Below are 21,797 nucleotides of genomic sequence, written 5' to 3'. Positions count from 1 at the left end.
GATTATTATTTTGACCGTGTTAAAATGTTCTTACAACTGTTTTGTTGAGGATCTCAGGCACCTCTGTGCTATGGGGCAGAGACTGGAAATTTGGCCCTAGTGCAGGGGTTCTCGCAACAAATTTTTTGGTGGCCTCAGAGCACGGCCACCAGCTCTTGCTGGAGGCCTCACTGACACTTTTTCCCTAAAATTATTTATTTTTCCTAAAGTTAATAAAGTAATATGCACATATATACATGCAAATCATTGTAACTTATTAATGTAAGGTCTTGGGTTTTTTGTTTTGTTTTGTTTTTGCAAACTCAATAATAAAAATAATGCACAATTATCTCTATTCTTGACTGGACCTAACAAAATAGAAACACAAATTAGATGCTTTGCATGTTCTTGTCTTTTTTATTATTCTTTTGCTTTTTGGGTAAAAGTGGTTGTCTGTACAACAATTCTGAAGTACATTTAAAAATGCTTTGACACAATAGAAGTCCAAATAATAATGAACTGGGCTGGCGCTTCCATTTAGGTGACCTAGGCGGTTGCCTATGGGGCCAGGATTTGGGGGGGAGGCATTTTGCCGTTCTCAACGGCAATTTGGCGGCGGGGGGTCCTTCCGCGCTATGGGTCTTTGGCGGCAATTCTGTGGTGGGTTCTTCACTCGCTCCGGGGCCTGCCGCTGAAGTGCCCCGAAGACCGGGAGCACGGAAGGATCCCCCCGCCCCAGAATTGCCACCACCGACCAGGAGCAGGGAAGGACCCCCACCTAGGGCACCAAAAACCCTGGCGCCACTCCTGATAATGCAAAACATATCTGGGCAGCTTGGGTCTGGGGAGGGTTGTGGAGGAGAGGCACCACTGTGGCTGGCCCAGGGCTGCTCTGTGCAGGTGGGGGTGCTCTGGGCTTTCGCCAGCCTGGGGCTTCGCCGGGCAGGTGTGTTTGTGTGTGGGGGGTCTCGGGGCTCCTCCAGCTGAGGTGGTGGATGCTCAGGGCTTCTCCGAGTGGGGGGCTTGTGGCTCCAGCCACAGTGGGGGCAGGGGTCTTGGAGCTTTGCTTGCCAGAGGGGGGCGGGTGGAAGGGGTGGAATCAGGGGCTAGCCTCCCCAAAAGGGGGGAATCCACCAGCTGCCCATGCGCCTGCCACTTGCCTCCTGCATCCCTCCTCAGTCCCCCTCCCGCCTCTCGCCCCCTCACTCCCCTACCACAGACACCGCCCTGCCTGCAGAGAGCAGCCCGCTCGCTGGTGGATTGCTGCTCATCTCCTCACTCCCCCACTCGCAGCCAAACCCACTCCCCGCCTGCCTCCTCACCCTGCTGCTGACTTGCCACTCGCTTCCTTACTCCCCCATCAGCCCTCCCCCACTCACCTCACCTCTCGCCTCCTCACCCCCTGCCCACCCGCTGCTCCCCACCCCACCCACCCACCTGCCACTAGCTTCCTCACTCCCTCGCCAGCCCCCCCACCATTCACCTCACCGCTCGCCTCCTCACCCCCTGCCCACCCACTGCTCCCCACCGCACCCCCAACCTGCTACTCACTTCCTCACTCCCCCACCAACCCCCCCCACCACTCACCTCACCGCTCGCCTCCTCACCCCCTGCCCACCCGCTGCTCCCCACCCCACCCACCCACCTGCCACTAGCTTCCTCACTCCCTCGCCAGCCCCCCACCATTCACCTCACCGCTCGCCTCCTCACCCCTGCCCACCAGCTGCTCCCCACCCCACCCCCAACCTGCCACTCACTTCCTCACTCCCCCACCAACCCCCCCCACTCACCTCACCTCTCGCCTCCTCACCCCCTGCCCACCCACTGCTCCCCACCGCACCCCCAACCTGCTACTCACTTCCTCACTCCCCCACCAACCCCCCCCACCACTCACCTCACCGCTCGCCTCCTCACCCCCTGCCCACCCACCTGCCACCCACCCCACCCACCCACCTGCCACTCACTTCCTCACTCCCCCACTGAGGGATAGGTACCTTTGCCTACAGCCATAGGTTCTAACCTCACTTCTCCTATTAACTGGTATTAATTATTTTATGCACTTCATAATTCTTACTACTAAGCAAAGACTCGGGTGTCAGACCTCCCCTTTTACAGAAAAAGGAACAGTAATTTGATAAGCTCATCCTCACAGAGCTGGGAACAGAACCCAAGTTTCTCATCCACTCGAGTTTCATCCTCTTAGTCACATTACTTCTTAGAAAGAATTTGCCAAATCCATGAGCGTGAGTGAAGTGGACTGCTTCTGCATATCTAGTCCATTGCTTTAGAGAAAAAATGGCTTACTATTGCTTCCACATACTGCAGTCACTCTTCCATGTCACTGGTACTGCTCTGTGCAGAAGTGCAAAAGGTTCCAGATCCTGGAACAAACCCTGCTGTTGATCATGCGAGAGAAGGGGTGTTACAGTTCTTTTGTTTGTCTGGTTATTAAAACAAACTAGGAAATTACAAAAAGTGATTGAAAAGCCAAAAAAAAAATTCATGGTAAATTCCATGAGGAAAATGACCATTTGAAATTTTTTCACCAAAAAATGATGGCTTTTCTGTTGGAATTTTTCTTTTGAGTAGAACTTTTCATTTAGTTTTGTAATGACATTTTAAAATGAAAAAAAAATGTTTTGGGCTTAAAACATTTCACTTTCCATTTTCAGTGTGATTTTCATGGTTCCCCCCATTTTTTCTTACACAACACTTTTACACAATAGTTTCTGACATCTCATTATATTTGTCTCAGGCACTGCCAAGTTTCTCTGCTGCTCACTTCAGAAAATTAATTGTGCTCCATTCACATGACTTACCTGCTTTAAAACAGGGGATATTCATGGTCTTGTTTGTGAATAAACAGAGGCTTTGGGATTTGTTCTCAAAGGGCAGTAAGCCCAGCCCTGCATCAGTAAAATTCTGGTTCAGCGCCATCAAACCCAGCTGGTTTGTCTGATTCCTAAGACTCTTAGCTAAAGGTACTTCACTGCCATACACCATGCTGGCATCCAAGAATGAGGTGATCGCATTGATCTGCTCTCGTATATATGTTCTGGCATTGCACACTGGAGCTGTACGGACGAATGGCATACAAGTATTTGGGTCCTTAATTCGTGGATCATTAGGGGGAATCTGTAGAAAACAAAAAGAGAATTACTCCCAATTTAAAGTGTCAATGTGTTGATAAAGATTGGATTTTTTAAAAAGATATTCCCTAGTTCAAGTGGAATTATTCTAGGGAAGATCTATGCCCTATGTTATATAGGAGGTCAGACTAGATGATCACAATATCCCCTGGCCTTAGAATCTATAAATGTTCCAAATGCATTCAGAGAATCATAGAATATCAGAGTTAGAAGGGACCTCAGCTGGTCAGCTAGGGGGAGGGATAGCTCAGTGGTTTGAGCATTGGCCTGTTAAACCTAGGGTTGTGAGGTCAGTCTTTGAGGGGGGAACTGGGGTAAAAATCTGTCAGGGGATTGGTCCTGCTTTGAGCAGGGGGTTGGACCCATGATACATCTAGTCTAATGTCCTGTCTCTGACAGCATTTAAAAGCAGATGATTCAAAGCAAGGTGCCATGAACCCTGCAGTAGGCAGTCATGAGATAATCTACCCCCTAATAGTAAAAGATCTGGCTTAAAATCTGAAGTAGGATTTTTAGAACCCTGTCAAAAATTGTATTAGCATTAGCTATTCTAACCCTGGATACTCTTGTTATGCATATCCCTCTTTGTATCTTGCTACATTTGTCATCTAGTATCAATGAGTTCCACAGTCTATTGAATTATAGAAGGCCCTTACATTTTTTCTGTCATAGTCTCCATCCCACTCTTTATGCGTTGTAATATCACGTTTGCTTTTTTGACCACAGCTGCATATAGAGCAGAGATTTCCACTGAGATGTCCACAGTGATGCCCAGGTTCTTTTCCTGATTTATAAAAATGTTACATACAACCCTGCCCTCAAACAACCCAATTAAAACAAACAAAAAGCCCAACTATGATAAAAGAATATTTAGAACATAAAGTCAAGCACTCAAAAGTCAGGAAATGACAAATGTTATGGCTGCTCTTAACTCTGCCTTTTGTTTGTCCATTCTGTGCAATAAACGAATCCTAGAAAAAAGAGTAAGTTATCACATAATACAAGACTGTAGCATGATCCATATGTTCCAGGGGATAGAATAAAGGCTGCATGGAATCCTGAATTCTGGCATTTTAAAATTTTGGATTGCTTGACTTTGCAATCTAAACAGTGTTCCTTTCATGGAGTTTTTGTGCGTATAATTCCCTGTCTTCTTTTCCTTGGGGAAAGTGCTGGACGCAGCATCCCAGTCTGTCTCTCCCCACAATACCCTGTTACAGCTGATAGACATTCCCAGTAGGGTGACTACTGTTTCTTTGGCAGCAATGTGGGCCCAGCCTTAGAATGTGCTGTTCAGTTAGGATTTCAGCAGGCTACCAACATTTTCCTGCAGAATGAAAGTGACAGAAGGGAAATGGCCATTTTTTCAACTATTTATTGTATTTCAGCAAAACATGAACAGAATTCCACAGGGCAATGAACAGGCACTTCTCTGGCTCAGGGCTTTCTCTGTGCCAAATTTCAAAAACCAGCTGCAAACAATGGAGCTAGTAGAGCTTCCCACAAAAGCTTGCAAGAATATTTTATGATGGAATTGTGATGGGGTGTACAAGCCCCACACTGGAGATCCAAGGGTTAAGGAGTAGCTCTGGGCCCAGAAGGCCCAGCCCAGCCGCACCTGCAGGGCCTGCTCACAATGGAGGCAGAGCTCAAAAGGGAGCATCCCAGTTGTGTCAGGGTGGATAAAGCAAGGGAAAAATCCTACATTGTTAGCTCCTACAGAGCGGCTACAGGAGCTCCCACTGCTAGGACCAGACCCATCTGCTGAGCCACTGGAGGGCCCTGGGGAGACTGGGAGCAGTGGGCTGTGATTGATGGAGAAGAGCGTTCAGATCACTGCCAGGGCGAATCACCAATCAGTGAGTCCATAAGCAGACTCTGCTGTGACTTTGGAGGGGCAGAGGCTGGGGTAGGAAGTGACCCAGGGAGCAGGCTTGAGGGATGTCTGCCCCAGGTTGTGTATCTGACCTGCCAGTCACGGTCTCAGATGGAGCAGGGAAGGCCCGGATTTCCCTACCACACACCCCGCAGACTCTCGCCACTGTCCTGTCATGACTGCAGACTCTTCCCATTAGGCTGTACTGCCAGGCTTGGACATCAATCCCCATGGACAAGAATGTGCTAGGCAACCTAAATATAGAGGTTACTACCATAGGTGTTGGAACTAGCGGTGCTGCCGCATGGACTGGCTTAAAGTGGATTCCACTATATACAGGGTTTACAGTTTGGTTCAATAGCTTTCAGCACCCTCACTATAAAAAATGTCCCAGCACCACTGGTTACTCCTAGCTCCCCCTGTAATATACAGTGTGCTAGGTGCTTTAGACTCTTTGAAGAATTCACGACTTTGATCTCTATTTTTTCAACATAAAGTTTTTCTGGGTCTAACATTATACACTATTCTTGGTCTCAGAGCCCAGGGACTGCTCCTGCAAGGGAGGAAAAGAGTCAGGGTTGTAGTTGTACCTTAATTGGGAAGCAAGGTGGCTCGAAGTTGCAACTGGTCTCGCAATGAACTTCTTTATTGTTGATTTTTGTAGTAGTGAAAGGGGCCAAGTCCAAATCGTGGTCAACCCACTGACCCCACTGCATGAAGATGAGAGAGCGCTGCTGGTCTTGGGTGACATTCTCATTGGCTGTGTGAATTATTTCATTTGACACTTTTCGAACCTGCACAGAATCAGAATAAAAACATTTATGGCTGAGACATACTGAACGTGTTTAGCTCCATAGGGGTAGTGCTGTAACTTTCGGGGTAGCCCGCTACAAACCTCAGGAAAGTATCAAACATGACACTTTGTTATGCTGAAAGTCAATTTCTGAACATCAGTGATGAAGTTCAATGAACTGCCAAGGATGCAGCCTTCATTGCCCACATGACTCTTTAAAGAAGCAGCTTTGTGCTTTCTCCCTTGCTGCAATTCAGCGACTGGGGCGAGCTCCCTGTAAACACCTGCAAAGCCACTTCACTCTCCTCCTTCAAAACCCCTCTTCAAACTCTCCTTTGCCATCACGCCTACAAAAAGCTAGGTAGTGCTTAGGCAGCTGGTGAGCTGAGACCCTATCCATCATGCTGCCCTGTGTTATTGCACTGTGCTCCCCGTCTGCCTGTCTGTGTCCACCTTTTGCCTCATCTTATATCTAAATTGGAAGATTTTTGTTCTGTTTGCACAGGGCATAGCACAATGGGGTCCTGACTGATGGCTGGGGTCCTAGGCACCACCGCTGTACACAGTGATAGCAATTGTGGGGATGGGGAAAGCGTTAGTGTGGTTTTACTCTGAGCAACTCTTAAAATGGAACTTCCTTACTCAACCAGCCTGCTCCCTGCGTGTATTCAGTCATGTGTGTTGACGCCAGACCGAGATCACCACCCCCCATCTGCACAGGAAAAGATGTCCTTCGTGAACAGAGCTCTCCCCTCCGTGAGGAAGAGAAGCTCTTCTGCCATTGTGGTAATGTGGATCCTCCCCTCTTGACTTCTCCACAGAGCTGAGGGTCAGAGCAGTAGGAGGGAGTGCAACCTGGGTGACCCAGGAGGAGTGGGAGTGCAGGGTTCATTCTGGCCATAGGCGCCGACTCCGTGGGTGCTCCAATCAGAGGAAAGAGATGGGGCAGGAGTGGAGCAGGGGTGGGAAAAGGTGGGGTGGGAGCAGGGCCTGGGGTGGAGTGTAATGGGGGTTTGCGTACCACAGGGGCCTGGAGGAATCCGGCACCTGTGATTCTAGCATTCCCTCACTTTTGAGGGCTCAACTTTGCAACCTTCCTTTAACAATATTTTCGGATATAGAATTTCCTAGACTTTAAAGAACCTGAAGAAACACAATTCCAAGATATGCAGCTGTAGTAACCCAGGAGCTTGGGTTAGCAGCAGGTTTGAACATAGACCTTATTCTTCAGCTAAAGAAGTTACTCCAGTAGATTAGAGCAGTAGTAGGTTGTTGTCCTCTATGTGTGGGCAATGTCAGTCCCAGGTTATGAGAGAGACAAGGTGGGGGAAGGAATATCTTTTATTAGACCAATGTCTGTTGGTGAGTGAGATAAGCTTTCAAGCTGCACAGAGTCCCTCTTCAGGTCCCCTATGTAGACTGACTTCTGGACTGGGCATGACACACAGTATAATGACAGCAGGATAATGTCAGGGAGTCTGAAGGGTTTGAACTCAGGATCTCTGAATGTAAGAACTTAAACTGTTTGAATGAGAGAATGAGAATGCTGGCTAGTGATGCAATGCATTGGCACCGTTCTCAGGCCTCAATGTGTCTCAAAGCACTTTGGGATGGTGGAGATGCACGAGTAGTCCCACCTTACAGACATCAATGCTCAGGGCACAGAGCTGACATATCCATTTGGGGTGAAATTCGCCCCATGCAGAGTGTAAGCCACAGGCGTGACTCCTTGGATGCTCCGGGCCTGGAGCACCCTCAGGAAAAAAATAGTGGGTGCTCAGCACTCATCCGTGGCTGCTCCTCCCCCTCCCCCCAGCACCTTCCAGCCCCCACAATCAACTCTTCAATGGCGTGCAGGAGGTGCTGGGGGGAGGGAGTGGGGGGGGCTCGGGGGAGGGGCAGAAGGGACAGGAAGAGGCGGGGAGGGGGTAGGACAGGAAGAGGCAGCCTGGGGCCTTGGGGGAAGGAGTGGACTTGGGATGGGGCTTGGAGCAGAGCTGGGGCTGAGCACTCCCTAGAAAATGTTGCTCCAATGAGCTCTTTCTTTTCCACAGGAGGGTAACAGAAATGCTGCTCGGTGTGAATGTATTCCTAGCACATGCAGCTCCTGCCAAGGCATGAAGGTGTGTGGAGTGCTCCATGCAACACAGCCCAGGGCAAGACATATGTACAGCTTAAGCCTCACTTGTGCCCTGAAAATAGACTTAAATGGTGCAGCAGCCTGGCCTGGGCCTCTGCCCAGAGAACACTTCCCCCTTGTCATGGAGAGGTCTAAAATATGGGAGTCATTGATTGAACAAGAAACCAAATGATCTCACAGTCTCATACCAGTGGGAGTGGAAATCCATTGTAAAGTTTTCCTTCAGTTAATCCTTTGGGAAGAGACACTCCATCCTCATACTCTGCCGGGAGCCATCGGGCATATCCGTGATTGGAAGTTCCAAAATAGGAATGTTTCCTGGAACATTGGGAAGAAAACAAACAACTAAACTATTTCGGCAGGGACACACCCTGCAGAGAAGCAGAATTTCTTTTTCTCCCTGGAACCTAAGTTGAGTTGCTATAACGATAGAAAGGAATCGTTTTCAGGTTCAGAGGAAACAAATATAATCTGGACAGCCAACCCTCTGAGGCGAAGACTCAAAGTCTCTTAGCGCAGGCTATGGTTAATACTGAGGTAAAAGGATGAATCCTCATGTTGTCATAGTCACATTTGTAATTCAGAATTTAAATCTAAGCTACTTATATGGTCTCCATCTCTGTAGTATCAGTGCCTCAGACTCCTCAATATACCCATGCTCCCAACTAGAGCTGACTGAAAAATAGGAAAAATTCCCATGAAAAAAATTATGGTTTTAGAAACGTTTTCATCCCAACCCAAGACAAAATATCAAAAACATGATTTTTTTCATGGGAAGGGATTTAAAGAAACATTCTCTTTTGGGGGAGCAGAAAGGTAATTTTTTGTCTTCCTGGCTGCCTGTGACATTGACAAGAGCCTTCCAGCCTGGCTGCAGGTGAGGTAAAGAGCTCTATGCCAGTGGTGGGAAACCTGTGGCCCTCAGGCCCCACGTGAGCCATCAGGGCAATCTGCTGGTTGGCTGCCAGTTTGTTTACATTTGCACAGCTGCCCACAGCTCCCAGTGGCCGCGGTTCGCCATTCCTGGCCAATGGGAGCTGTGGGAAGTGGCAGCCAGCACGTCCCTGCAGCCTGCACCACTTCCCGCAGCTCCCATCGGCCAGGTATGGCAAACCACAGCCAAGGGGAGCTGCGGGCAGCTGTGCAAATGTAAACACATGGTCTGGCAGCCCACCAGTGGATTACCACTGAGGGATAGCTAAGTGGCTTAAGCATTGGTCTGCTAAACCCAAGGTTGTGAGTTCAATCCTTGAGAGGGCCACTTAGGGATCTGGGGCAAAAATTGGTCCTGCTAGTGAAGGCAGGGGGCTGGACTTGAGGACCTTTCAAAGTCCCTTCCAGTTTTAGGAGATTGGTATATCTCCAATTATTACCTATTACCCTGGTGGGCTGTGTGTGGCCCATGGGGCCACAGGTTGCCCACCACTGCCCTATGCTTTTCCTGCTCACCTCCCCCATGGCTCTTGGAGTCACAGGATTAGAGCACTCAACAGGATTTAGGTGTCTAAACGTCTTTGAAAATCCCACTGGGCACCTATCTGCATCATTAGGCACCTAAATCCTTTGAAAATTTGGACCCTAACTCCCACTGAAATCATGCAGTGACCCTAAAATGAACACCTCACTGCTAATCATATGCCTGAAAGGACCATAGGGTGGTGTATTTTTACAATACACAAAACTGCAGAATGCTCAGGACATTTTAATGAGAAAAAACTCCTGGGTGAGATAATGATATTTGTCCACAACAGAGAGTAGTTAGAGCGAGGTGCTGGGTCCTGAGGGCGAAATCTGCTACTAGGGGCCAGATTCCTGATGGCAGGTGGGTACCCAAAGATGCAGATAGGCACCTAGTGGGATTTTGTCAATGGGCATTAGGCACCTAGGTGCTTTGGGAAATCCCACTAGGCACCAATCTGCATCTTTAGATGCCTCAAGACCTTTGAAAATCTGGCCTGAAATTCCATTTTTAAAAGTGATATAAAAGCCTAAGGGCTAGCAACACAAAAGTGACACAGGTATTTCACAGTCTAAGGGCTAGTGACACAAAAGTGACATAGGTATTTCACAACCTAAAGGTTAGCAACACAAAAGTGACATAGGTATTTCACAACCTAAGGGCTAGCAACACAAAAGTGACACAGGTATTTCACAGTCTAAGGCTAGTGACATAAAAGTGACATAGGTATTTCACAACCTAAAGGTTAGCAACACAAAAGTGACATAGGTATTTCACAACCTAAGGGCTAGCTATACAAAAGGTATTTAACTTTCAGTGGGAGTATGACACATGGGCAGAAAGGGTTAAGCATCCTGCAAGATAAATGACCCAAATTCAACCTTTAGGGACATATTGGTAGATAATGTTTGTGTTTTTGCGTGTTTACATATATATTGTTAGAGGTTAACAATGTAACCAAAGGGTTCCTGTCTATGCTGCATTCTGTTAATTCAGAGATCAACATTTAAATGAACTGTAAATATAGTGATATCATTGTATTGATCTCTCTTGGAAATATATAGCAAATCACCTGCGAATGGAGGAAAACAGGCAATTGCCTTATATTAATCCCTGTAGCTAATTACCGGTGATGCTTAGGAAATAGGTCTACTTCAAAGTCTCCATAATTGCCTATTGTTTGCCTAAGGACTCCATGCTGTCCAGACAAGGCCTGGAACTGTATAAAGGTGTCTTGGGTCCTGATCCTCTTTATCTCAGATCTGTTTGATGCTTTATGCAGGGGAAGCTTAAGTCGTAAGACTGAGATCTCCAGTCCCACCTGGATCACCTTGGATATGAACATTGGACCGAATCTATGGACTAATTCTAAGAACTCTGCAACTCCAAAGCTCACCATCTCTACTACAAAACTGATCTCAGAACTGTACTTATGTCTGTGTGTATACTGATCTTTTAACCAGTACTCTCTCTCTTTTCTTTTTTTAATAAATTTTAGTTTAGTTAATAAGAATTGACTATAGCGTGTATTTGGGTAAGAGCTGAAATAGTCATTAACCTGGCAGGCAATGTGTCCAATCTTTTGAGATTGGTAGAACTTTCTTATATGATGAATAATTTTAGTAATCCTCATCATATTTGATTCGGTATCTGGGTGGAGGCCTAAGGCTGGGTTGCTTTAAGGGAACTGTGTTTTGGCTTCTGGGTAACCAGGAAGGTCTTATAGAAGCTGTTTTGAAGCTATCTTGATGGATTTAAGTACTGGAATGACCACCACCTTCTGGGATTGTCTGCCCCATACTTTGTGGTTTGCCCTAATTAAGTAACCTCAGTCTGGCTCCCCTTGGACCCCGGTCAAAGGGAGTCAGGTGCGTAACTGGTTTAGGTGCTTTGGAAAATTCCATCGACTTACCCACCTTGTCTCTCTCACAATCTACCATTGGTAAACCCATGTTCCATTTACTTTCATGTATTTAATTATCCTCTCCTTCAAAATTTGTTCCAAAGACTTGTATACTATTGAGATCAGACTAATGTGTTTCTAGTTGCTCAGGTCACTTCCCCGCCCCTTTATTAAATATAAGTACTATGTTTCCTATTCTTCCATCACATGGTACCACCCCAATTTGATAGCTATCCTAAAAATCTTTACTACTGGATTGACACTTCCATGGGCCAGTTCCTTTGGTATTCTGAGATGGAGATTTTCTGGTTCCCCTGACACGTTGAGCTCTTTGAGCTTTATTTCCACCTCAGATGTGATCGTATCCATTTCTAGTCACACATTTCCATCATTAATTTCACATGTTCTACATTATCATCTTTATTGAAGGCAGGCAAAGCATTAGTGTTGGGGCCATACCTAGATTATCTTTCATTGCTACCATATCCATTTCTATAGCAGCCCCACTTCCTCTTTCCTTGTCCTCTTTTTAATTATAGGGCTAAAAAACCTCTTGCTATTTGCTTTAATTTCCTTTACAAGGACTAACTCAGCTTCACTTTTAGCAAGTCTCACTGTAACCCTACATCACTGACCACCAAGATGTAGCATTCTCGGCTGATCAATCCCTTCTTTCATTCTTTCAAGCTGGGAGAGGTTGCAAGCAGTTTGGAGGACAGGATTCAAATTTTAAATGACCGTAATAAATGGGGAAATGGTCAGAAATCAGTAAGATAAAACTAAATAAAGACAAGTGCAAAGGACTACACATAGGAAGGAAAAATCAAATGCCCAAATACAAAATGGGGAATTGACTGACTAGGTAGTAGTACTGCAGAAAATTATACAGCCGTTCCAGTGGATCACAAATTGAATATGAACCAATTACGTGATGCAGTTGCAAAAAAGGCTAATATCATTCTCGTTTGTATTGAGAGGAATGTTTTATGTAAAGCACAGGAGGCAATTGTTCTGCTCTACTCAGCACTGGGAAGGCCTCAGTTGCAGCTGTGTCCAGTTCTGGATGCCACGCTGTAGGAAAGAGGGGGACAAATTGGACAGAGTCTGGGAAGAACATGAAAATGAAAAAAAGTTTAGAAAATCTGACCTGTGAGGAAAAGTTTAATAAAACTGGACACGTTTAGTCTGGAGAAGAAGACTGAGAGGGACCTTCATTTATGTTAAGGGTGTTATAAACAAGTATGGTGATCAGTCGTTCTTCATAGCCACTAAGGTTAGAATAAGAAGCAATGAGGTTAATCTGCAGCAAGAGAGATTTAGGTTAGCTATAAGGAAAAATTTTTAGTCAGGATAGTTGAGCACTACAGTAGATTACCAATGGAGATTGTGGAATCCCTGTCATTTAAGAACAGGGGGATGGTCAAGGTTTATTTATCCCTTCCCCAACACAGAGGGGATGAACTTAATGATCTTTTGAGGTTCCTTCCAGTCCTACATTTCTATGATTCCTTGTACACTGTTCTCTTAGTTCTAGTATCACTTTGTGGTGGTTATTCATCTAACTATATGTGGAGTTTTTCCCTGCAAGCTTTGCTCTTTGCTTGGAATGCAAATTCCAGATAAGTTTTGCCCCTTTGACTTAAAGAAATTCCAAACCTCCTTGTGATGGGGTTTACAGACCTCACACAATGGTACAAGGAATGGTGGAACAGTACTGGATCAAGAAGGCCCTGCTCCTCAGCAGCTGCTGGGCATGCTTGCTATGGAAGACCTGCTTAAAAGAAGCTCAGGAAGCCTGGCAGAGGGGGTCATGGAGGAGACACTGGCTGCAAGAAGGCAGACAGGCTGCAGCCTCTGAGGCAGTGTAATCTACAGGGGAAGGACAGGGGTTGGCTGGGATCCCCTTTCCCCTGACTAAGAGGGGACAATTGGATTCCAAGGGTGAGCTAGGGAGCATCGCTGCCCACCCCCAGCTGAAGCCCTAAATTACCAACACTGTGTAAGCAGAAGGCTGAGCCATGCCCCAGACTGAAGGGAAACAAGAAGGTAGGAAGTGATATGGGGAGGCTGGTCCAGAATGGCAGTCAGAAGGGACTGAGCCATCACTTGCTTCTCTCCCCTGGGTCCTCCACTGGGATTCAGTGGAGAGGGAGGGCCCAGGTCCCCCATTCTTCCCTCCTTCCCCGGCCTCCTGAGCGATACTAGAGGACTCCGGGGGGCAATGAATGACGGCTTAGTTGCTGGGCCCAAGGACTGCCTGGAAGACCAGCCTCAAGGCTCAGAGAGACTCTTTGTCCACAGTTTGACCAATAGGCCCAAGTGAAGCCTGCCACACTCCTCCAGGTTAAAGTCTCTGTTATGTGTTGTACAACACCGCTCTTGGGCCCCTCAGTGTTCACACAAGTAATGACTAATCCGATGTTTTCTGCTTGGTGGGATGGTACTGGACTGACAACTTTAACGTGTCTATACTGGACATTATGTAGGCTGGCGGCCCTCTACTATACCTGAGAAATCAATGCTTTACCTGTTGTTGCATTCTCCAGTAATGGTCCGGTAAATGCTACTTGTTGGGCACTTAATGGAACGAATCTGATAGTCACAACCAGTTGCCTTGGAAATAATTGCCTTCTGCTTCCTACTTAGTACATCTGCAAGAGAAGCCAATCAGAGTGAAGCCATTTCTGTCATAATTGCTGGAACAGTCTCCAATAGTTCCATTTCATGGCTCCCCCAGCAGGAAAGCTCTACAGACAAATAGAATCTCATTTAAAAGCTCCTCCTAGTTAGGAACACACTCAGTACTTCATGTTCTAGGAATCATATTGTTTGCAACCTTCATCTCTCAGCAGTTTTGGAGCATCTGAAGTGGAGGACAGGTATCGGGACTGATTCAAAAGTGCTAATGACAAAATCCCTACATTTAGAATGCCTGCCTGATTCAAATACTGGTGAGATAAAGCTCCTTTTGGGGGGGGTTAAAATGTATGGTGTTTTCAATGATTATGGTGACATAATTTGAGGATAGATTGAGGGGACTAGGTGGGGACGAAGCAATGGGAGGATTAAAGGATGGGGCAGAAGGAGTAGGGGAGGCTCTTGTGATGGGTTATTGCCCCATCCCAGGTGCCACCTGATGTACTGGGGTACCACTGTGTTACCAGATCTGCCCGTTACTTTGAGGTACGCTCATTTATTCGGGTTACTGTCCTGGGGGTGGGTGTTCTGTAATTCTATCAATGTACGGCTTGTGTCACTTGTGTTTTCATATGGAGCTCTACTTCTCCGTTCTCCAAGTCCCCGCCCAATGGACCTATCCTGCGGGACCTAGGTTCCCCAGGGCTGGGTTTCTCCAGCCCCAGCACTGGATGAACACACCCACAAACACATATATATTAACAGAACAAGTCTGAGCAGACTGGGGCAATCAGCACTGCCAGGCTGACCCCTTATGTGCCCCTGGGCTCCATGGACTGAGTCAAGCAGCACTTTCTAATAGTTACCCTTGTGTGTCCCTTGTGTGTCCCTATCCCCACTCTCACATCACAATTGTACTGGCAGTAACCTACTTGATGAGCAAACCCCACAGTATTTTGGGCACTGCAGGGATCTTTAGCTTAGGTAAAAGAAGCTGTAAAGTGAATAGGGGAAGCTAAAGACACAAAAGAGTAAAGTTCAGCAAGAGAGAGAGAAACAACCAGCTTAACCATAAAAGTTATTTATTGAATACTAGTGATAACTACACAAGGAGGCTAAACCAACTTACCATACATCATTAAAGGTTAATCCCTAAGGTAGAAAGGAAAACAGAGAGAAAGAGAAAGAGGTGGGATCTCACCCACTCCATGAGGCTTGAACTGCTCAGGGTTCCCAGGTGATGGTGGTAGCTCAGGGTCCTGAGTGCTGGAGACAGGCAGAGCCCCCAGCACGATCAGTCAGGAGAAGATGGAGTCCCAGTGGAACTGATGCATAGTTTGGATCTAAGCATCAGAACACTGACTGGAGAGTGAGTAGGGATTTTTGTAGAAAAAGTACAATGGTTGAAGGGAGAACACTAGATTTGTTTGTGGGTAAACTGATGACTCAGGGGTTTTCTTTAGGCTAGACAAAAGGAGCTGATCACTCTTGGCTATAGGTGGTGTTTTCTTCCAGGGAACTCACAGTGCAACTAGGCTGCTTCAGTATTTGGATATCAGTCAAGGATTCATGACTAGAATTGGTCTGATAACTGCTGAGCGGGGTGTGTCCAGGCATAGGTTCATTAGTATCTGGAGCAGAGATTCCCATGATGCAGTGCTTCCCTGCTTTTTCTGGTCCCAGAGTTCAGTGCAGTTCTCTGTTCTCCTTTCTGTATGCAAATTGAGATGTCTCCCTGTCCCATCTTTCATGCAGATGAGGCTAGGGGAGTTGTCTCTGTTCTTCATTCTGTATGCTAATGGAGATGTCTTAATTTTGTCACCCTTGTCAGGAGTGGTCTAGGTGTGTCTTCCAATGCCCTTCACTGCTCTCTGCAAGTTTTTTCCTCTGGTAGGTTTTGGTTTAAGCAGAGGCTGGGGGTGGGGGGGGTCTTTCATGGGTCAGGCTGGATACTGTACCCTGGTTCCCCAAGAACACAGAGCTGACTGGTATCAACTGAGCCCAGTGGTTCCACCAGCCTGGGTTCCCTTACCCTGCCCTGCTGAGCCAGGCCACCAAGCCTCCTCCAGCAACGTGCAGGTAGAACCCAGCTTCAGAGAGACACAGACGCTGAGATCAGCTCTGCCTGGGAAGACTCAGCTCGGGGATTGCCCAGCACTCAAGTGCACTCCCCCTCTGGGGTGTAAACCCAAAATTGTATCACCTTGCGCTGCAGAGAGACCTTACAGCGTAAGCTCATGCAATCCACCCCCTCCCTCAATGTGGAGGAAGATAGGCGCAGTTTTTCGCTCCCCAGTTATGGATTGCATAAACTGGTTTAAAGAAAACAAAACCAGTTTATTAACTACAAAGGAACGATTTTAAGTGATTGCTTTGATCAGTTTGCTATCCATTATAGATTACTGAGCAAATAAAGCCAATACACAAACTAAACTTAATACACTAAAGAAACTGGCTACAAGTAGTAATTTCTCACCCTAAATGTTGTTTTAAGCAGATTGCAGAGATTCTTGAAGACAAACTGCGCTTGCTTGGCAGCTTAGAATGCCAGATATTCCTTTCACAGGCCAGACACCTTCTAGCCTGCGTCCAGTCCTTTCTTTTCCAATTCAATCTTAGGTGTTTTCAGCAGTGTGGAAAAATACTAGCAGTCCAAGATGGAGTCCAGTACCAGGTGACATGATCACATGAGCCTGCCATGTCAAAGCAGCCCTAAATCCTCTAGAAGACTTCCCAGGAAGGTGGGAGATTAGCATTTTCAAAGTCCTATTGTTCTCACTAATGGACCATTGGCTAACCAGCCAGACTGATTGCATTTTGTTTGATGGGTGGTCCCAGGTGAAAACACTTTTGTATTTGATACATAGTCCCTATTCCTAACTTCAGATATACAAATGATACAGGCATACAAATAGAATAATCATATTCAGAAAATCATAACCTTTCCAATCATACCTCACATGACCCATCTTGCATAGAACATGTTTTAGTTATGTCATATTCATATCATAACAATATTCTATGAAGAATATGGGGCACCTTCCCCCACCCACCCCCCCGAGGGTTGGTCACTGACTAATGCGAAGGCAGTGTGCCTAAAATCCTCTTTAGGTCTTGGTTATCTAACTTCCCAGTGTTACCAAAAATTGTAGAGTTATTCACACATGTTTTTACAAAGTCCTGGGTTTCTTTTTCCAAGTTGCCTGAAAGCCATTTAGAGTACAGCATTGTTAACACAATGTAGATATTAATACCTTTTAGAGTGCAAGTGTTTTGGCATTTAGTCACCAATGCCAGGAGGTGGTGTGCCTCAGTTTCCCCTTCCACACAGCAGTCTAAGTTCGTTATGCTTTTTTCTGCTGTGCCAAACTCTAAGCTTGTTTACAGGTACTAGCTGAGAAGCAGTATTCTTACAGGACTTCCTTGTTACTACTTCTAGCTTGTTCAAAAGTGTCTGCCAAAAGTCATGCATGCTACACATTGACAGGATTCCTGCTAATTAGCCATGTACAGTCTTATGTGCACAGTACCTGTGATATTAAACTTTCCTTTCATGATCCAACGCAGCTTCTTCTTCAGAAGGCTCAGGGTGGTTTCCATGTAATCGGCAGCTCGGATTGCAGACCTGGTTCCTGCCACTGGGTCCTTTAAATGTTTCAGAAAATCTGAGGGGCTGACGTCTTTTTCCTGTATGGCCTCTTTTGCTCTGGAAAAAAGGGATCTTGAGGTGGTGCACCAGTCACTACTGTCCAGAACAACTGAGGAACAGAGCTGCAGCAGCCAGCTCAACACTGATCTTTCCTACACCCTGAGCAGCAGCCTCAGGGTTCCCAGGTCATCACTGTAAGGGACACCCCATTCCAGTCTGTAACCCCCGCTTGGCAAACATTTGCTATTTTCTATAAATAATTCAACTTTGTGTTATGCTTCTCCTTATACAGAATCATGCTAATTTATATGAAGTTACAGGTGGTTGGGTTTGTGAATTGCCTGCTAAGTGTGAAGGCAGTGGATCTCGTGAGACTTCTAGATAGCCTTATAGGTAGTGCTGGGGAGGAGCCATGGTCATGGTACGTGTAGGTACCAATGAGAATGGAAAGGTAAGACAGAGGTCCTGGAGGCCAAATTTAGACTGCTAGGGAAGAGATTAAAGCATAGCACCTCCATGGTAGCATTCTCTGAAATGCTTCCAGTTCCATGCACAGGGTCATTGAAGCAGGGAGAACTGCAAGGTCTCAATCTGTGGATGAGACGATGGTGTAGGGAAGAGGGATTAGGTTTATTAGGAATTGAGGAACCTTGGGGAAAGGAGGAGCCTATACAGGAGGGATGGGCTTAACCATAACCAAAATGGAACCAGACACCGGGCACATAACATTCAAAAGGTTGTAGAGGATTTTTTTTATTTCAGGTCTGGGGCAAAACTGACAAGTGTGGAGCAGCACGTGGTTCAGGTAGAGACATCCCCTAGGGATACATTTATTAGAGAGGGAACTCTATATCCTACTATGGAGGATAGGAAAGAAGTAGGTAAAGCACAGGTGTGAGCCAGTGAGGAACAGTCAATCGTAAAATAATCCCATTTAAACATAACACATGAAGGCAAGCAACTGAATATTGACAAAATGCACAAGTGCTTATAACCAAATGTGAGATGTGTCAATACTAAGATGGGTGAACTAGAATGTCATTAAATAAGGGCAGTGATATAACAGGCATCGTAGAAACTTTGTGGGATGAAGATAATGAATGGGACATGGCAATATTGAGGAACAAAATGTACAGGAATGACAGAGTGGGTTTGCCTTGGTGAGCGAGTGGCAATACATGTTAAATAAAGCAGAGTCAAATAAGGTGAAAATCTTAAATGAATCATACTGTACAACAGAGTCTCTATGGAAAGAAATTCCGTGCTTATACTGCCAACCACCTGACCAAGATGGTGACAGTGATTGTGAAATGCTATGGGAGATGGGATAGGGTGGACTAGGTCTGGAGGCCCCTCCTAGAGTGCTCACAGCTTTACCACTCAGCACCCCTGAAAAGGGAAGTAGAGAGGTTCTCTAAGCTGCCTTGAGCAGCTGTGGGGGAAGCAGCTAATCAGGGCCCAGCAAGCTAGCATAAAATGCTGCAGGGCCAGAGTGAGATGAGTTTCATGCTGGAGCTGGAGAAGAGTGGATGGTGTGCCTGGCTGGCTGAGGGAGTTAAAGGACCTGGGCAGAGCAGTGCTGTCAGAAGCTGGGGGGATGTGAAGGAATTCCAGGCTGGCTGCTGCGACTATCAAGACAAGGCCCTGAGGTAAGGGCAAAGAATGAACGGGGGCTGCGGGGAAGTGGCACAGGGAACTGTAGCAGTGACACAGTTTATTTAAAGGGACATGGTGGACGGATTCTATCTATAGGGGCTGAGACCTATAGTAGAGAGTTGGTCAGGTCCCTCCCACCAGCCACTGAGAAACTGGCTTGGACTTTGATACATCCCAGAAGGGGAACTGAACTCTATTAGTGGCCTAGCTAAAGATCTGGGACCAGAAAGGCCTAGAGTCTCCAGGGAGGGAGCCCTGGGGGACATGGACTCACACCAAGGTGAAGACTGCTTGAAGTGCAGGGACAATTTGAGAGAGCCCAGAAGGGACTGAGACAGTTCGAACCAGGGTACTGTGCTAGGCCTGCTGGATTGATTGGGGAGTGAACCCAAAGGCTGGGCTGCAGATTGAGGGACCTTACAGAGGGCACTGAGATATACATCCAACAGGGGGCCTATCCCGGAAGGGGGCTGATTTTTATCTCACATACAGACTGTGTGACTCAACCGGAGTCCACCACAAACAGAGAAGGAGAGAGCAGGCACGTGGGCTGTGACAGGGCGCTCATGAGAAGGGGAAGTATCCCATTACATATGGTACCCGAAGTGGGATATTTGAACCGGCCCCTGCAAGCAAGGGGCACATGGAGCTCTTCTTGTAAGAGTTCTAGGCCAGCAGCAGCTCCAGCAAACTGCCCAGCAGCAGCAACTCCAGGATCACCAATCTCAGCCTTGGCAGGGAGCCTGTCAGCCATGACAGTGTCCACTCCGGACCAGCCATCACGGATGCCATAAAGGAAAGAGCCATAAGACTCCACCATGGCGCTGCAGGTACTATGGGCAAGTGGATCAGGCAAAATAGTTTCTCCCTGATCCAAGCCATGGTTGCAAGGCCAGCCAAGTTGTCTTGAGGGCCACCTAGACCAGTGAAGGCCAGGCTGACCAAGACACCTGGCCAGGAATGAATAGAGGACCACACAACTTAATGTAGTGCTTGGAAGGCTGCCCCAGGGGCAATTTGTTTCCGTTGTGGGAAAATGGGCCACATAAGAAGATATTGCCCTGAGAAAAACTGAACTCTGGAAAGCAGAACTAGTAGTATCATAGACCTAGGACTCCCCGTAACTGGCAAAACTGGGCTAGGCAAGGAAGCAGGACTGGGTTCACGCAGTAGAAATGGGAAAACCGTCTGGGGGGGTTGAACAACCCTTCTGTTGAAAACAAGACTCAGTCTCCAGCCTCTATCCTGAGGAAAGAGAACATGGGGAATGTACCTAATGTGTCACAGGACCAGGGCCTGAAATAACTCTGGTGGGGAAGAGCCTAATGAGAGGCCCTGAGGGACAGCAGGGTTCCCTGATGGGAGGCGTTGGAGACAGAAGGAAACCTGTTTCACAGGGTCTGGAAGCTTAGAGAATGACTGATAGGCAGGACTCTTGGTTGGGCACCAGGCACCCCTAAAACCTGCAGAACCAGATGAATGTTGTTTGGCATGAATTAAACATCAGGATGAAGTCTTATGGGACCTAGATGCAGGGAATGAAATGGACATGTTTTCAAGTGGTGAAAGTGCTGGCCAAGCAGCTGGGACAGACCAATCAGGAGATGACCAACCTTGAGAAGGTGAAGCTGGCACTGGTGCCTGAATTTACAGTTGGCCAAGGAAAGTAAAATGTGTCTGCCCAGGAGACAAAACACTGGGTACACAGGGGATGAGGGGCAGGAGCCCTGTGAAGGAGGTGAGCTGAACCGAGACCTGGAGGAAGAAGTCTCCAGCCTAAAAGACAGACAGATGATGTTGGGCATCTGCTTGTTCTGCAGAGGTAATGATCTGCATACTATAGAGACCAATGGGAATGTACAGAAATGGAGGTGCAAGAAAAGGGAGGAGGGAGGGATAGCTCAGTGGTTTGAGCATTGGCCTGCTAAACCCAGGGTTGTGAGTTCAGTCCTTGAGGGGGCCATTTGGGGAACTGGGGTAAAAATCTGGGGATTGGTTCTGCTTTGAGCAGGGAGTTGAACTAGATCCTTTCCTGTGGTCCCTTCCAACCCTGATATTCTAGGAGAGAGAAACCCTCTCCTTGAGCAGAACACTGAAGGAAAACCAGCAACAGAAGCTGGATCTAGAAAAGAGCCAACAAGCCTTAGAGGAGCAGCTTACCATGCTGAGAAAGGAGCTAAAGACTAAGATCAGAGAAGTGATCCCCTCCTGTATGGGTGTGCAGGTCTGAAGCACTGATGTGTGTCTGGAAACCCATGATAAGATAGTGAGCACAGAAAGAGAGTAGCAGGAGGCTGGTGTGGATATGAGTGGGTTGGCTGATGGGTCAGGCACCCAGAAAGGCCACCCAAAAGGAATGGGTAGCAGTCTAATAAAGAAGTGGGTGCTCTATGGCAGGAACACTAAGATCTCATGCACAATAGAAGCTGCAATAATGTCTGTAGCCCCCTCAGCTACACAGCAGAGCTCTACAACAAGGAACTGGGTGAGCTAGAAGAGAAGGCTGCTCCTGCTGATCGGAACCAGGCTGAAATCCTGGAACCATGGACACAGGTT

The 21,797-nt window shown here is 47.0% G+C and overlaps 1 protein-coding gene across 1 annotated transcript in view; it reads right to left on the bottom strand.

Moving 5' to 3' along the window:
• The window catches only part of LOC115636661 (myeloperoxidase-like), a 45,061-nt gene that overhangs the window by 20,895 nt on the left and 2,369 nt on the right, over positions 1-21,797 (bottom strand). Inside the window, exons 2-6 of the mRNA XM_030537029.1 lie at positions 17,467-17,642; positions 13,827-13,950; positions 8,126-8,255; positions 5,595-5,798; positions 2,799-3,114 (exon numbers count right to left, since the gene is read on the bottom strand). Of these exons, the coding sequence (XP_030392889.1) occupies positions 2,799-3,114; positions 5,595-5,798; positions 8,126-8,255; positions 13,827-13,950; positions 17,467-17,642 (950 nt within the window). The remainder of the gene's footprint in view (positions 1-2,798; positions 3,115-5,594; positions 5,799-8,125; positions 8,256-13,826; positions 13,951-17,466; positions 17,643-21,797) is intronic.

Source organism: Gopherus evgoodei, chromosome 17, assembly GCF_007399415.2.
Source record: "Gopherus evgoodei ecotype Sinaloan lineage chromosome 17, rGopEvg1_v1.p, whole genome shotgun sequence".
Classification (NCBI taxonomy): domain Eukaryota; kingdom Metazoa; phylum Chordata; order Testudines; family Testudinidae; genus Gopherus; species Gopherus evgoodei.
This window is presented reverse-complemented; position numbering and strand designations above follow the sequence as displayed.